General features: G+C 37.4%; 2 protein-coding genes and 1 pseudogene across 4 annotated transcripts in view; 2 read left to right on the top strand and 1 right to left on the bottom strand.

Moving 5' to 3' along the window:
* LOC111495983 (F-box/kelch-repeat protein At5g42350-like) overlaps positions 1 to 2914 on the top strand; it is a 3065-nt gene extending 151 nt beyond the window's left edge. The window contains exons 1-2 of the mRNA XM_023146192.1: positions 1 to 74; positions 677 to 2914. The exon at positions 1 to 74 is cut by the window's left edge and continues 151 nt beyond it. Of these exons, the coding sequence (XP_023001960.1) occupies positions 861 to 2600 (1740 nt within the window). The 5' untranslated portion in view covers positions 1 to 74; positions 677 to 860 and the 3' untranslated portion in view covers positions 2601 to 2914. The remainder of the gene's footprint in view (positions 75 to 676) is intronic.
* Positions 2915 to 5419: 2505 nt separating this feature from the next.
* Positions 5420 to 10408, top strand: LOC111495984 (pentatricopeptide repeat-containing protein At2g01860). Of its 3 annotated transcripts, XR_002720407.1 has the most exons (3): positions 5422 to 7401; positions 8648 to 8750; positions 10247 to 10408. XR_002720407.1 is itself a non-coding variant. In XM_023146194.1 (2 exons), exons 1-2 carry the CDS (start codon positions 5887 to 5889, stop codon positions 7390 to 7392), a joined length of 1413 nt encoding a protein of 470 aa, XP_023001962.1. In that variant the 5' UTR covers positions 5420 to 5886; the 3' UTR covers positions 7393 to 7513. The 3 variants fall into 3 exon arrangements, 2 of the variants coding, with proteins under 2 accessions (XP_023001962.1, XP_023001961.1); XM_023146194.1 differs by lacking the exons at positions 8648 to 8750; positions 10247 to 10408 and having other exon boundaries at positions 5420 to 6805; positions 6899 to 7513; XM_023146193.1 differs by lacking the exons at positions 8648 to 8750; positions 10247 to 10408 and having other exon boundaries at positions 5422 to 8470.
* On the bottom strand, positions 8283 to 10137 carry LOC111496641 (annotated as a pseudogene).
* Positions 10409 to 14372: the final 3964 nt, after the last annotated feature.

The raw sequence follows: 14372 nt of genomic DNA, 5'->3' as shown, positions 1-14372 counted from the left end.
CTTTTCTTTCATTTCCTTCTGATTCGATTCGGTTCGGTTCCTGGATTGCTCTTCCCTGCAACGTTTCCCGTAATGTAAGTTACCTCTTTTCTTCTTTCTTGTTTTGTATCTCGCTTGTAGTGTATACCGGTCTTATTCTCTATGAAATGGCGGTTTCTGTTGTTTTTTTTTATTGTTGTTGTTGCTGTGTTTCAATTGTGTTGGGATTTTGGGGGTTGTTGCTCTCCAGCGCTATGAATCTTGATCAGTTCTTCGGAAGTGTTTAATCTGTTGTGACCACTGAATGTTGTGGATCTGGAGTGTGCTTTTTCCTCCTCTCTCTCCGGTATTAGAATATCTGAAATAACTGACTTACTGACTGACTGTTGGTAGTTCTGTCGAGATTTTGTTGTATGAATTTTTTAGTCTGTGTAGATCGTGGTTTTCATTTGTGTTTTTGTTCTACGTTTTAGATTTCTATCGCTTTCATTGTTCAAACTCTGTGTTGTGAGGTTGTGTGAACAGTCACAACGAGGGAATTCGTGATTCTGTTCTTGGATGATTGTGTGTGACTGCGGTTGTGAGTTCTTAAACCAGGAATTCACGGCTATTTGAAAGTTAGGGAGTTTGGTACCGGATTTTTTCCCCTTTTTTTCTCTTTGCTTATTTTGCAATCGAACCGTGGTACATTTTTCAGGTACTTGAAGAAGTGAGTAAGGAATAGTGTTCTACTTTTGGTGTGCGGCTATGTGGTTTTTCGTGTGAGACAGTTCAGTCCTTCGAGTCTTAGATAGAAAAATGAAGTGTGTCTAAGTATGAATTTTGAACTATGGTTCATATGGTCATGGGAAGAGTGACTTTTACTTCAAAGATCTGGAGGGATGTTATCCAATACACAAGCTGAATTGGAATACATTCATCAAGATTTTGAGGTTTTAAGCATGTCAAAACGGCTCATGAGAAGCATGAGCCAGAAATTGAGGAAGAATCACAAAGGTGTTGCTGAGGAAGAGGATATTTCAAGGGGAATATCTTTGAGATGTCTTACATTATATGGTAGAGGTGGAGGTTGCAAAGTCGGTGCTGACACTGGTGAGGAAATTGGTGACCCAGGCAGTAGAAGGAGATCCAGTGCTAGTGACGAAGCTAAGGGGTACAAATTATTATTCAGTAATGAAGAAAATAGTGTGGATTGCTTCTCATATGGTGTAAAGGAGAGATTTCGTAAGAAACAAAGTCCAAAGTATTCTGAACTTCGAGACTCTACAAGAAACATTGATGTTCATATTTTTCTTCCTGATGACATTCTGGAAATATGCTTGATGAGGCTCCCTCTTGTGAGTCTCATGAATGCTCGCCTTGTGTGCAAAAAATGGAGATACTTGACTAGCACTCCTCGGTTTTTACAGATGAGGCGGGAATGTTTATATCAGACTCCATGGATATTTTTATTTGGTGCTGTTAAAGAGGGCTATTGCTCCAGCGAGATACATGCACTGGATGTATCTCTAAAGCAATGGCATAGAATAAATGCTGATGTTCTCAAGGGAAGATTTATGTTCTCTACAGCCAGTATCCAGGATGATATATATATCGTTGGTGGATGTTCTAGCTTGACCAACTTTGGGAAAATGGATAAGAGCTCATTCAGGACACATAAAGGGGTTTTAGTGTTTAGTCCTTTAACTAAATCTTGGCGCAAAATTGCGTCTATGAAGCATGCCAGATCAACTCCTATACTGGGAACTTCTGAGATAAACTCAGAATTTCCGATAGTTCAGAGCCAGCATAATTGGCAAGATAGACGTTATTTGAGATCACGTGCCGGTGGCTCTTTGGATGTTTATGAGGATCCACACAGACTCTCACTAAGACTTCAAGTCAGAAATCCTGTGGAAGACAATACCGTTTCAATGTTGTCTAATAGGAAGTCATATAAGTTCATTCGACAAAAGAGTGATCAGTCTCGTGCAAAAGGACATCGTAGGTTTGTGATTATTGCTATAGGCGGTCGAGGATCTTGGGATGAGCCATTAGATTCTGGAGAGATTTACGATTCCTCATCAAATAAATGGACAGAAATTCAGAGGCTCCCTGTAGATTTCGGTATCATATGTTCTGGGGTTGTTTGCAATGGGATCTTCTATGTTTATTCTGATACAGACAGACTTGCAGGTTACGACATCGAAAGAGGCTTCTGGATTGGAATCCATACATCTCCATGCCCACCTCGCGTTCATGAGTACTATCCCAAACTAGTATCCTCTAACGGCCGTTTGTTCATGCTTTCTGTCTCCTGGTGTGAAGGGGATGGACAAATAGGGCAGAGAAACAAGGCTATCAGGAAACTCTGGGAGTTAGATCTCGTGTACCTTGCCTGGACAGAGGTATCAGTGCATCCCGATGCGCCAATGGACTGGAACGCTGCATTTGTTGCGGATAGAAACCTGATATTTGGGATCGAAATGTTTAAAATCTTCGGCCAGGTACTGGACTTTTTGACAGTGTGTGACATCTCCAACGCAGTATCAGACTGGAATCACATTTCGAGAACTCGTGTAACTCATGAAATGGATGCTTCTTCCTGCTTGACCAAATCAATGGCAGTCCTCCATCTCTAAGGTCCATTCTTTCTAACTGCCTTTCCTTAACGCTCGAAGATATCTGAAATAACACTTTCTAATGTTGAAGATATGCGGTGCAATGCAAATATATTTCATATTTTGTATCAAATTTTTTTTGGATGCGATCAATTCATCTTAGTTTCTTCATCAGACATTCAGGGTCATATATTGCAGCACCCTACTGTGTGATTTTCTGTCAAATTATCTTCCTCGTAATTGATTTTATCTCTCTCTAATTTGGTGATGTTGTTTAATATTTGACGAACTGAAGTTTTAGCACAATAAACTTACCGTGCCGATTGTCACCCCCATTGTCCGAATGTACTTTTGGGTCTTCGTGTTCTCTTTCTTTTCTACCAAATGCACCCTACTGTGTGATTTTCTGTCAAAAAAATGTCATGCTTAGACGAAATATCAGTTCGAACATGGTTTAGTGTACAGCAAATGTTGGAGTGCCTGATATTAGTTAACTGCTGGAATATGCTTATGATGATAGTTCAATGAGCCATTTAATTGCTATTGTATTGTATTACGAGTGAAATACAAAAATGGCATGATAGATTTTTTTAACGAAAATGGAAACGTCAGCAAGAACAGTGATTTGTTTGCCCCAGCATAGTGTAAGTTTCAGTATCAATCATATGATTAAATTTACCATTATCTAGTTGTCAATAATGAATGATCATTTAATTTGATTTGATTGGTTGCTGTATGAACAATGATCAACCATACACTAGTACTTCCAATCATTATCCTACCACTTCTAAAGAGCTTGACACTTTACACATCCAAAATCTACCTCCATTACTTTGGCTACAATCTCGTAAACCAGAAAAGATGTAATGATGAGCGAAGGCACAAATCATTGGACAAGAGCTTGAGCTTGATGTTGATTGTGTGGCAGTTGTTCTTACCAAGCGAATAAGTTAGTCGTGAGAAATTCGAACGGTCTTGGACAACGTCGTCATATGTGAGGGCCTCGAGTCACATTGCGAGAAAATGTTTTGAAAATGTGCGTGAAGAAATACATTTGAAAATGGTTTGAAAAATTGAAAAAAAAAACAACTTTATATGACTATAAGCAAATTAAGAAGTTAAGAAATATTACGGCTTAAATAGCATATAAACTCAAGCAAGGTAGGAAAAAGTGACAGCTAGTCATATCCCTATAGTACATTTTGGAGCATTTTAGCCTTGGTGGATGTAGACATGATTTTGGTGAATGGTCATACACCCCGTATTGACCCAACGTGAAATAGTAAAAGCTAAGATGAAGGCATGTAACCATAGACAACATGTCGTAGACAAATAAGACCGGGACATAGGGAACACGTCTTGGACAAACATGACCGTGACATCCTTCCCTATTTAATTAGTTGACGTCTTTGTCAGCCGACTCAAACAAGCAAGACCGAGACATCTGCCATGTGACTATAGGCAACATTAGACAAGCATGACTGTAACACACGGTAATTTTCTTCGATTTGATTGATTGTCATATCTCACGACTGTCCAAACGGCCATTCTTATTAGATTCTCTGGCTGAACCGTACCTTTGTGGTGCAAAATGTTCACACCCTGCGCAACATCAACGCCATCATCCAAAACAGTAGATAGTGCCGCAAGCGCTGCATTGACAACCTTCTTACTTTTGTGATCCAGAAGGGCTACCAATCTGTTCAGTGCCTGACCTTCCAAAAGACTGACTTTCGCTTAAAGAGCATTTACCCCCGTGGGGAGGACACAGCCCTATTAGTGGTGGTTGTCTGCTGAATCATGGAAAAATTGAGGCACAAAATCGAGGTGGCTGAAATGAAGGCAACTGAGTCAAGTTCTTTAGACTCGAGGTGTTTAAAGCCAACCAATTCCTCATAAAATTGAAGGTATAAGAACTTACAAATACGTTCTAAGGATCATTTACTATTTTCAACTTATTCATCTTGGTTTAAGTCATATCGTTATTCTGCATCGGCTTCAACACTCATGAGGAGAAGTCGTGAGAAACTCAAATGGAAAGGATAGAGAATGCTTGCAAGAAAAATCGTTGTCTAAATGAAACCAACCTCTCATGTATGATAGAAACTCAAATAAAACCAACCTTCTAACGTTGTATAAAATGAAGAATGAAAAAAAAAAATGAAGAAAAACTAGAGAGGTCATTAACGACGAACCAACTATTTTAAAAGCCATAAAAATTTCGTAAGATTTAATCCTACGAAATAAAGTGTCTTAATCATGTCACAGAGGTTTTATGTGGAAGGTTTAATTGTATTTTTTTGTAAAATTTTAGAGAATTATTTTTATGATTATAAGTTAGAATTAGCTAGTGACAATTATGATATTGATGAACATTTTTAATTAACATAGGTTATTAAGGTTTATTTTCAAGGCGGTAAATAATCATCCATGTTGTTTCTTAAGTCATAAGCTTATTCATTTTCATTTTTTTGTGTTTAGATTTGCTAGAGTCATTTAAGTAGTCTTGATTATAGTATCTTGTTGAGTAATTCGAATCACGAGGTTAGAAACAAGTTCTTTTACTCTTGGTATTGATCATCAAGGTAATCCAACAAATTTTTCCCTTATTTGGATCTTGTTCTTCAACTAGATTCTTAGAAGACCTTGAAGATAATTAATCAACACAAATTTTTTTGTAATTGTTTAGAATTACTTACTTTATCACTTTGGGTGCCCTTCAGTGTGGAATGAGTAAAAAATTCCGCTGAAATTTCTGAAGAATGGTCATTATGGGCAATGAAAATTGGGTGGGAGTTATACATTTGTGTATTGAGAAGACCATTTACTATTTCTAGAAGCTCGATCTCTCCCCCTGCTCTCTCCGGTGATCTTCGCCCATTAAGCGGGAAGAGTCTCGGTAGTAGGAAGGGGAAGCAGGAAGAATCTCGGTGGTAGTACGAAGGAGAAGTAGGAAGAATCTCGGTGGTAGTACGAAGGAGAAGCAGGAAGAATCTCGGTGGTAGTACGAAGGAGAAGCAGGAAGAATCTCGGTGGTAGTACGAAGGAGAAGCAGGAAGAATCTCGGTGGTAGTACGAAGGAGAAGCAGGAAGAATCTCCGTAGTACAAAATGGAAACCGGAGCAAAAAAACAATACATAATTTCTGGGGTTAAAAGCAGTGGAATACTTGAGTGAGTCCTTAGCCGTGAATGGTGATAGGAGAAAATGAAAACTTTTAGGGGATAGTTTTACAATTACGTGCCTCCCTCCCCATTTGAGCGCAAATGAACTGAATTTGCAACCTGCAAAACTTGCAGTTCAGATTCATGGATTCCCTGTTCTCAACCACTGCAGTCTCTTCCATTCTGGTGAAACGAAATGGAGGAATTAGCTGCCAGATTCCGATGGCTCATTTCCTGACCAACTCCAAAAGACGACCACCAAAAAACCTCCTCTATCCACGGCGGACCAAGCTTCCCCCTGATCCCGGCGTCAATCAATTCTTGAAGAAACGAACCTCTGACCCTCACCCTGACACATCCTACCCAGATTTGATTCCGAGTGAGAAAATCGGATTGCCGGAAGAAGAACTTGACGAGCTTGAAGAAACGGCTGCGGATAACTATTTCGCCAATGATGATAACGACAGTGATATCGTTTGGGATCCAGAAGAAATTGAAGCTATTACATCACTCTTCCGAGGGAGAATTCCTCAGAAACCTGGTAAATTGAACCGGGAGAGACCTCTCCCTCTCCCACTTCCTCACAAGCTACGACCACCAGGACTTCCTAACCCTAAAATTCGCCCAAGAACAGCGGTTTCTTCGCGTGCACTGATGTCTAAGCAAGTCTATAAACGCCCCGATTTTCTTATTGGCCTTGCAAGAGCGATTAGAGATCTGCAACCGGAGGAGAATGTGTCCAAAGTTCTCAATAGGTGGGCTCCGTTTTTGCAGAAGGGGTCGCTGTCGTTAACGATCAAGGAGCTAGGTCATATGGGTCTTGCTGATAGAGCTCTAAAGACGTTCTGTTGGGTACAAGAGCAACCTCGACTCTATCCAGATGATCGTGTTTTGGCCTCTACCGTTGAGGTCCTCGCAAGGAACCATGAACTTAAAATACCTTTCAACCTGGATGAGTTCACTAAACTTGCGAGTCGTGGTGTGCTCGAGGCAATGATGAGAGGGTTTATCAAAGGTGGGAGGTTAAGCCTTGCTTGGAAGCTTCTTGTAGCTGCCAAGAACGGTAAGAGAATGTTGGATCCTAGCGTTCATGTGAAGTTGATATTGGAGATTGGTAAGAACCCTGATAAAAACATGCTGGTACTTGCCTTACTAGATGAACTAGGACAAAGAGAAGCATTGAATTTAAGCCAGCAAGATACTTCAGCTATCATTAAGGTCAGCACAAGGCTTGGTAAATTTGAAATAGCTGAAAAACTTTATAGCTGGTATGTTGAATCTGGGCATGAACCCAGTGTGGTTATGTACACTGCTTTAGTTCATAATCGATATTCAGAGAGGAAGTATAGGGAGGCATTATCTGTAGTGTGGGAAATGGAGGCTGCAAATTGTCCTTTTGATCTTCCTGCTTATAGTGTAGTGATAAAGCTTTTTGTTGCTCTTGGGGATCTTTCAAGGGCTGTTAGATACTTTGCAAAGCTTAAGGAAGCTGGTTTTACCCCTACATATTGTATATATAGGAACTTGATTACCATTTATTTAGCTGCTGGCAGGTTAGCCAAGTGTAAGGAAATCTACAAGGAAGCAGAGAATGCTGGATATGTCATGGACAAACAAATTACTTCAATGTTGTTGCAAGCAAAAAGATGATACATTTCTAGTAAGAGATTTATTATTTCCAATCTTGTTTATACTTTGTGTCATTGGTTTGTACCATCGAATAATTACTAGACTTGTTTCAGAGTATTGCAATTTCATTTTCATTGCACTAGTCTGTTATTTGTCTCGGCGTTTTGAACCTCTCAACTTATTAAGAACGTGTTTGTGGGTGATTTTAAAATGACTAAAATCACTTTTATCACATTTAAAACCACTCCAAAACATGTTTTATATCATTCATTTTAATGTTCGATTTTACACTTCTAAACGTGATTCACACCCCATCAAAATTGATATTGAATAAATATAAATGCATATGCTTGGGGGATTTTGGTTGTAACGAAAGGGATTTAAGCTATTTCAAAATCACTCTCAAACATGTCCTAAATGAGCTAATCTCTTGGTTCCTTCTCGATCTGCCACATTTAAATTGATGTTTCTGATTGCTTCGATGGACAAAATGTTGCGTGAGCCATGAGGTTGTGAGATAATTTGTTAGCTGGGAGCATAAATGTTTCTGTATAGACAATTTCTTGGCTGCCATTTTCATTTATCCTTCCTTTTGGTTATATATATATAATCTCACCAAACAACCGCTTAGGCCCTAGTACACTTGGTTGCTGTGGAATCATGTAGGATATTGAATTCTAGGTAGGTTGGTGGCATTTCCTTTTATTTTCCTTTTTCATTTGGCAACATTGCATCATTGTATTTCAATAGACATCTAAAAGTACAATTGATTTTTTGCTGCAGCATACATATTGTCTACATATCCTCTTCTGAACAAAATACATTATATACAAATTTTGACACATACTGATCAGTAAGCCTAATTCTAATTCAGATTCTGTTCTGCTATCTATACCTTCTAATTCCACTGCTCAATGTGGTAAGTCTATGTCTAGATATGTCTCATAATATTTTACCCTTTCTGTTGTAGATATAGTCATCACAGTTGTGCTCCTGGTACCGTAACTTCCCTTTCTGTTGAAAATTAAAACGATGTGAAAAGAACTGTATCAAAATCCCAGCTGTAAATAAAATAAAAGTTGTGAGATCCTACATAAGTTGGGGAGGAGAACGAAACACCCTTATAAGGGTGTGGAAACCTTTTCCTAGCATACGTGTTTTAAAAACTTTGAGGGAAAACCCAAAGAGGTCAATATCTGGTGGGCTTGGGCCATTAGACCACCACAACAAAAGTAAATGTATTTGCTTACCATTGAGTGTTAAATTGGACAAATGCAGGCTCAAATTGAACTCCAAGACGAGGGGGCATGTATGAGGCAGTTTTGTTTCATCAGCTTTTACGGTGTCCCTCATTAATCTCTGAATCAAGTATTTCTCAGGTATTTCACCTTCATCAAATATAAGTAGCTGTTTGTTAAATTTTAGCCTCAAGCTCTGTGCCTGTAGAAAGTCGAAGCAATCGGCCACTAACTATCTTATCTTTCTTCCATCCTTCATTTTTCCTTGTCCTTTTTGCTTCTTATATCTGAATATATTGTTATATGGCTTGAATAATGTTTAGAAACCTTATGCCAAGAGAATGAAGCTCTTCATTAGACAGCACATGTAAACCAGGAGGAACCTCCTGAATCAAAATGTGTTCGTTCCCCTTTTGATCTGTTGGAAATGTGTACCATGGTTTTTGAACAAATGTCGAGATAAACCCATTATACTGGTATGCTTCTGCCTTTGTCTCCTCTGCAAATTCCTTTGGACTCTGTGTGCTTTGTTATTAAAAGTATTCTGTCAATGAGTGAGAATAATGTAAATGGCTTTAATCCTGCCTTTCCTGTCAACGGGAACATTTCCATGGCTTTTGGTCTCAGGTAGGACATCAAGTTCCAACACATTAGTAACCAATGCAACCCTACCTTTCCTTGAACATTCTTTGTCCTCGCAAGGCCACTAACAGACATGCTAGGGAGAGGTTTTACTCCCTTATAAAAAAACAAAACATGAGGTTTTACTCCTTTATAAAAAACATAAAAAAATGTTTTGTTTCCTTCTTCAACCGAGGTGTGATCTCACAGTCTACTCCATTTGGGGCCCAGCGTTTTTATTGACACTCGTTCCCTTCAATCATTATGGGACCCCCTAATCACCCCTCTTTAAGGTCCAACATCCTTGATGGCATACCACCTCATGTCCACCCCCTTCCGGGCTCAACCTCTTTGCTGGCACATCGCCCCGTGTCTAGCTCTAATACCATTTGTAACGGCCTAAGATCACAGCTAACAAATATTGTCCTCTTTGGACGTTCCCTTTTGGGCTTCCCCTCGAAGTTTTAAAATGTATCTGCTAGGGAGAGTTTTCATACTCTTATACAGAATGTTTCGTTCCCCACTCCAACCTACGTGGGATCTCACCAGAACCACATATTCAACTCAATTCTTCTGTATCGTTCCCCACTCCAACCTACGTGGGATCTCATCAGAACCACATATTCAACTCAATTCCTCTGTATCGTTCCCCACTCCAACCTACTCAATTCCATGATAAATGTTTCAAAAACAGTTCATTTTTTAAAAGCAAAATCCATATTCTTACCACAACATGGAAAACAGGAACTAAGTACTGGAAAAGAAATAAATAAACAAAGGATACCAATTGTTGAGTATCAGCTGCGTTGAAGGAATGCTGGGTAGGATATACTATGATCAGCAACACAACCAGTTTAAAAACCAGAGACTTCACTGCTCTTGCCTGAGCAATAATCAGTGGGTGCATTTATATGATTTTGAATCAGACAATTACGCCACCACATTAGATTTTATCTCTATCTAAGTCTTAAAATTTAGGTTTTGTTCCATCAAAGTTCTTAATTTTTTTTGTTCAGTAAAGTCGGCCATAACAAATCCAGCAGCCTGCTGTCTTTGATGGATGCTCATAAAGTTATTAAAGTTATTCAATTCGTGGAGTTATTCATTATGTGAGTTAAATAATCCGTATTTAGAGTTTTGAGTTGGTTAGTTTGAGTAAAAAAGTCTTATTCAGAGCGTACAATTAAAGCTATTCGTGAGTAACTTGTGCATAACAAGTAATACTCAATTTTTTAATTGATGTTATTTTATTTGAGTACGATATCAAACGTATTATAAATATATTTTTTTAGTATTATTATATATCAATAATTGCCCAATCATTGTATCATAATGTGCTATATGATTAACTCTGGATGTGTCATGTGTCATTGTTATGCGTGTATTCCACTTTACTTTTTGTGGACATTCTTGCTTTCCAAGCTTTTTATTTGATATCCATTTTGAGTTATTCAACCCCTTCTAAAATCAAAATATTTTATACGATTAAAATGGTAGCATTACACGATCTCGATGCCATATTTTATATGCATAGCCTATCAAATTGAAGTTAATTCTTTGCCAATGACATATTTTATATAATTAAAAAACATGTTAGATCTCTCTTTAGCTCATGAGTTCAAAACATTATCGTGGATGAATTTCTTGTCTCGTCTCTTTGATTACGTAGACGTGCCCACGTGCTTTTTTGGTCCACACTCTAAGACTCAAATATGATAGGGTTTTAATACTCTCAAACCCGAGTAGAAAATAGCAAATGTAACAAATTATGGAACAAAACAAATATAATTTTTATAACCCATTTAAAAGTAATTAACATGTATCATCGATGAATATGATATAATAAATTAAGGGACGGGTGGAGAAACGTTATTGGGCCGAGGGAATTTTGATTGATTTTGGAGGAAAATTGTGTATGATTTGTTACGCCAGCTTTACAATAATTGATTTGTTTAGAAAAGAAATTGAAAGGTGGTGTTGTTTGACCATTAGAAATACTAAGGAGTTATGATGCAAATTTATATGATAAAAAAATGAAAGGAATTAATGTTGCTTAGGTTTAGAATTTGGAAAAACCTTAGGCTATTAACCAAACCAATGAATGATTGCCAACCATCAAATATATATTCTTTTAGAATCTCTCTCGTCGTGATGTTGGCTGATTCGGGAAGAATAAAAAAATGGTAAAGTTTTTCGAGTTTTAAAATAAGCAGACGTATACAAAAATAAGACCGAAATAAAAGTCATAAAATTGGTGGTGACTGTCCACCTGTTTTAGACCGCTTTCATCCTCGACCAGCATCTAGTTCTTATCTAAAAGATAATAAAAATTTGAGTGAGTATAAAAATACTTAATAATCTACTTGTAGGCTCTTGATCGTATTCGTGGCTGAAGTTAAGTTACCATACTCTGAACTTGACCATAATGCATACACATGAAGTTCTACTATGAGGTTTTAAGTTCAAAAGTCTTGATCAATATGCTGCCTGTCCTTGACTCATGCACTTGTGTGGTCCACACACAACACAATGTATAGCACTAGTTCTATCCTAAAACACTCTCCTAAAAAGATGTACTAGATCACATGGTGGATAAAAAATATGAACGTGAAAGAAACCTATGTTCGAGATATAGAGTATGATTCGAAATCTAGATTTTCCCCTAAATCTTCTGCGCGGCATAATTTGAGTTTTACATCTTGCAAAATAGTGCATCCTACCAGAAATCCAAGCAAGTCATCCCACCTAGGCGAGGAAAACATAACATCGTGATAAGTGGGAGGTCTAGACTGTGCTAGGGCAAGGCAAGTCTAGGCAGAATGGTACTTAGCTATATGAGTACCGTATTAGGCTTAGGACTCCGTTATATTGTCATTCTCAAGTCTAACTCCTTCGTAATTTCATAATTAGATGTCCTATAAAATTTTGGGTATTTAGAGGTCACTTTAACTGGATATTTTTAGTTAATAAGAGTGCAAAGCTCCGTTATTCAAGTTCTAAAATCAACACTTATTTTTATAGAAAATAGTGAATTTCATCTCAGAAGATTATGTTTCCAACTTCCTACTTAATTACTCAAAATGGTAGGCATATCGAACCAGCTACAATAGTCATTCTCACTTATACAAATAAACGGACAAGCCCTCGTGAACAGAAATTCTAACTTATTCCGGATTAAGATCAAAACGCATATAATCGTAAGTGAAATAATCTTCTTAATTAGCAAATTTATAACGAGATTAAATATTTCATGATCTAATTTTATGCAAACTCATTGTATAAGATACCAACTTTTAAATATGTCAATCTCATATGGTTCTTTTTCACGAAAAACCTTTATTTTTTCATATAATAAATAATGTTAAATTTTAAAACAAAATATTCCCAACTATTTTTAAAAATTAAATCATTACTTTAGATATAAATCTCAACCTCAACAACACATAGTTGAAACACGTCTAAATTCTCGTGAAGGCCCAAACCGATGCCATGAGAAAATACTGGTTATTTCGTTCAATCTCTCACCCGCCAATTTATCGATTCAACCCATAGAAGCCCTTCGATTATTCATCGTCATACAACGATCTTCTCCATAAGGATTTCTACGAATCTTGTTTGCATTTAAAATGATCTCATTTCACTATCAACAACTGATTCTTGAATCTCTTGGCATTGATCGTTTATATCATCGATGCCAACCTTTATAGAGGCCTCTAAGGGTGGACGTTGATTCAAATGATGTTTTTATTTTTATATAGGTTGAATCAATTGGGATATATATGCCCCAATGATGAAGTTGGATTGATATCCAAAATGATGATCCCATAATTTGTGGGCATAGGAGTAGGGCTAGGAATATGGAGATGTGTATTAAAAAAAGGGGGAAGTTAGCATGTGAGTTGTATCTTGGTAGGCAATCAAAGCACATACTAATAAGAACTTGATTTCTTGAGAAGGCCATAAAGCTACTAGGAATCAACCCAACTTTATGTACAATTGTGGCCACTCAAGAGATTTGGATTTTTTCTTCTTTTTCCTCAAGTATATATGCTTTAAATTCGAGCATGAACCGATATCATCACGTTCAAACGAGAGAGATACTAAGGATTTCTGGAAAGCATATGAATAGGGACAAAATATGCTGAAAAAATTTGTATTGGTCTACGATAATATTCTTAAATCTCAAAAGTAGTTCACGATAAACAGATAGTATGGGTCGCACCAGATGTAGATAAATATTGTGATGTCTCACATTGGTGGGGGAGGAAAACAAAAACACCATTTATAAGGTGTGGAAACCTTCTTCTAGCAGATGCATTTTAAAGCTTTGAAGGGGAAGTCTGAGAGGGAAAGTCCAAAGAGGACAATATCTGCTAGCGGTGGATCTGGGTCGTTACAAATATCAAACTCATAAGTGTAACGACTCATGTCCAGGATTCATACTCTGAATTTGACACCTAATGACCCAACACATTTACATTCTCATTCACATGTTTTCCAACACATGTCAGCATGTTTTGTCCTCATTCACATGTTTCCTAAGATCACCTAACAAAGGATTCAAAACAGCTTAGTTTTGAAGTTCTTGGATTAAGTCATAAAAAAAATGTATTCGGGCCGAAGAAGCAATGTCACTCGATCATTATCAAATCGACTGCAATCTTTTTCTGTCCGTGAGGATCCCAATCCCAACAGAGCGCCTTCTACTTCTAATAGGTCATGAACTAGATCAGAATCATTCTCAACGAGTCCATAAGAAGTGATCCCATTTTTTTCATCGGGTCCGGATAGAGACCAAAGGTCTTGAACGACCGATCCGGCAGAACAACTCAAAAGATAAAGAAGTATCGTTAATTTCTTCATGCTCGTTCTAAGTTCGAAGTACCATTTGTACAAATAAGAACCCCCTTTGTTACATGATCGTATAGGTATATATAGTACTTTTTTAATCATCATACTTACATAATCACTCTCATTCAAATATGGTCTCGATTCATATATATATCAATTTTTTATTCAAGTGTCGACTATGAACTCCAAATTCTTATCTTAATCTTTTAGGCGTTTGGTATTATATTTATTAAAATAAATAAGTTTGATTGCACTACTTATGTAAGCGTGAATTTGACATATAAGTTTAAA

The sequence above is a fragment of the Cucurbita maxima genome, unplaced genomic scaffold (assembly GCF_002738345.1).
Source record: "Cucurbita maxima cultivar Rimu unplaced genomic scaffold, Cmax_1.0 Cma_Scf00022, whole genome shotgun sequence".
NCBI classification, from domain to species: domain Eukaryota; kingdom Viridiplantae; phylum Streptophyta; class Magnoliopsida; order Cucurbitales; family Cucurbitaceae; genus Cucurbita; species Cucurbita maxima.
This window is presented reverse-complemented; position numbering and strand designations above follow the sequence as displayed.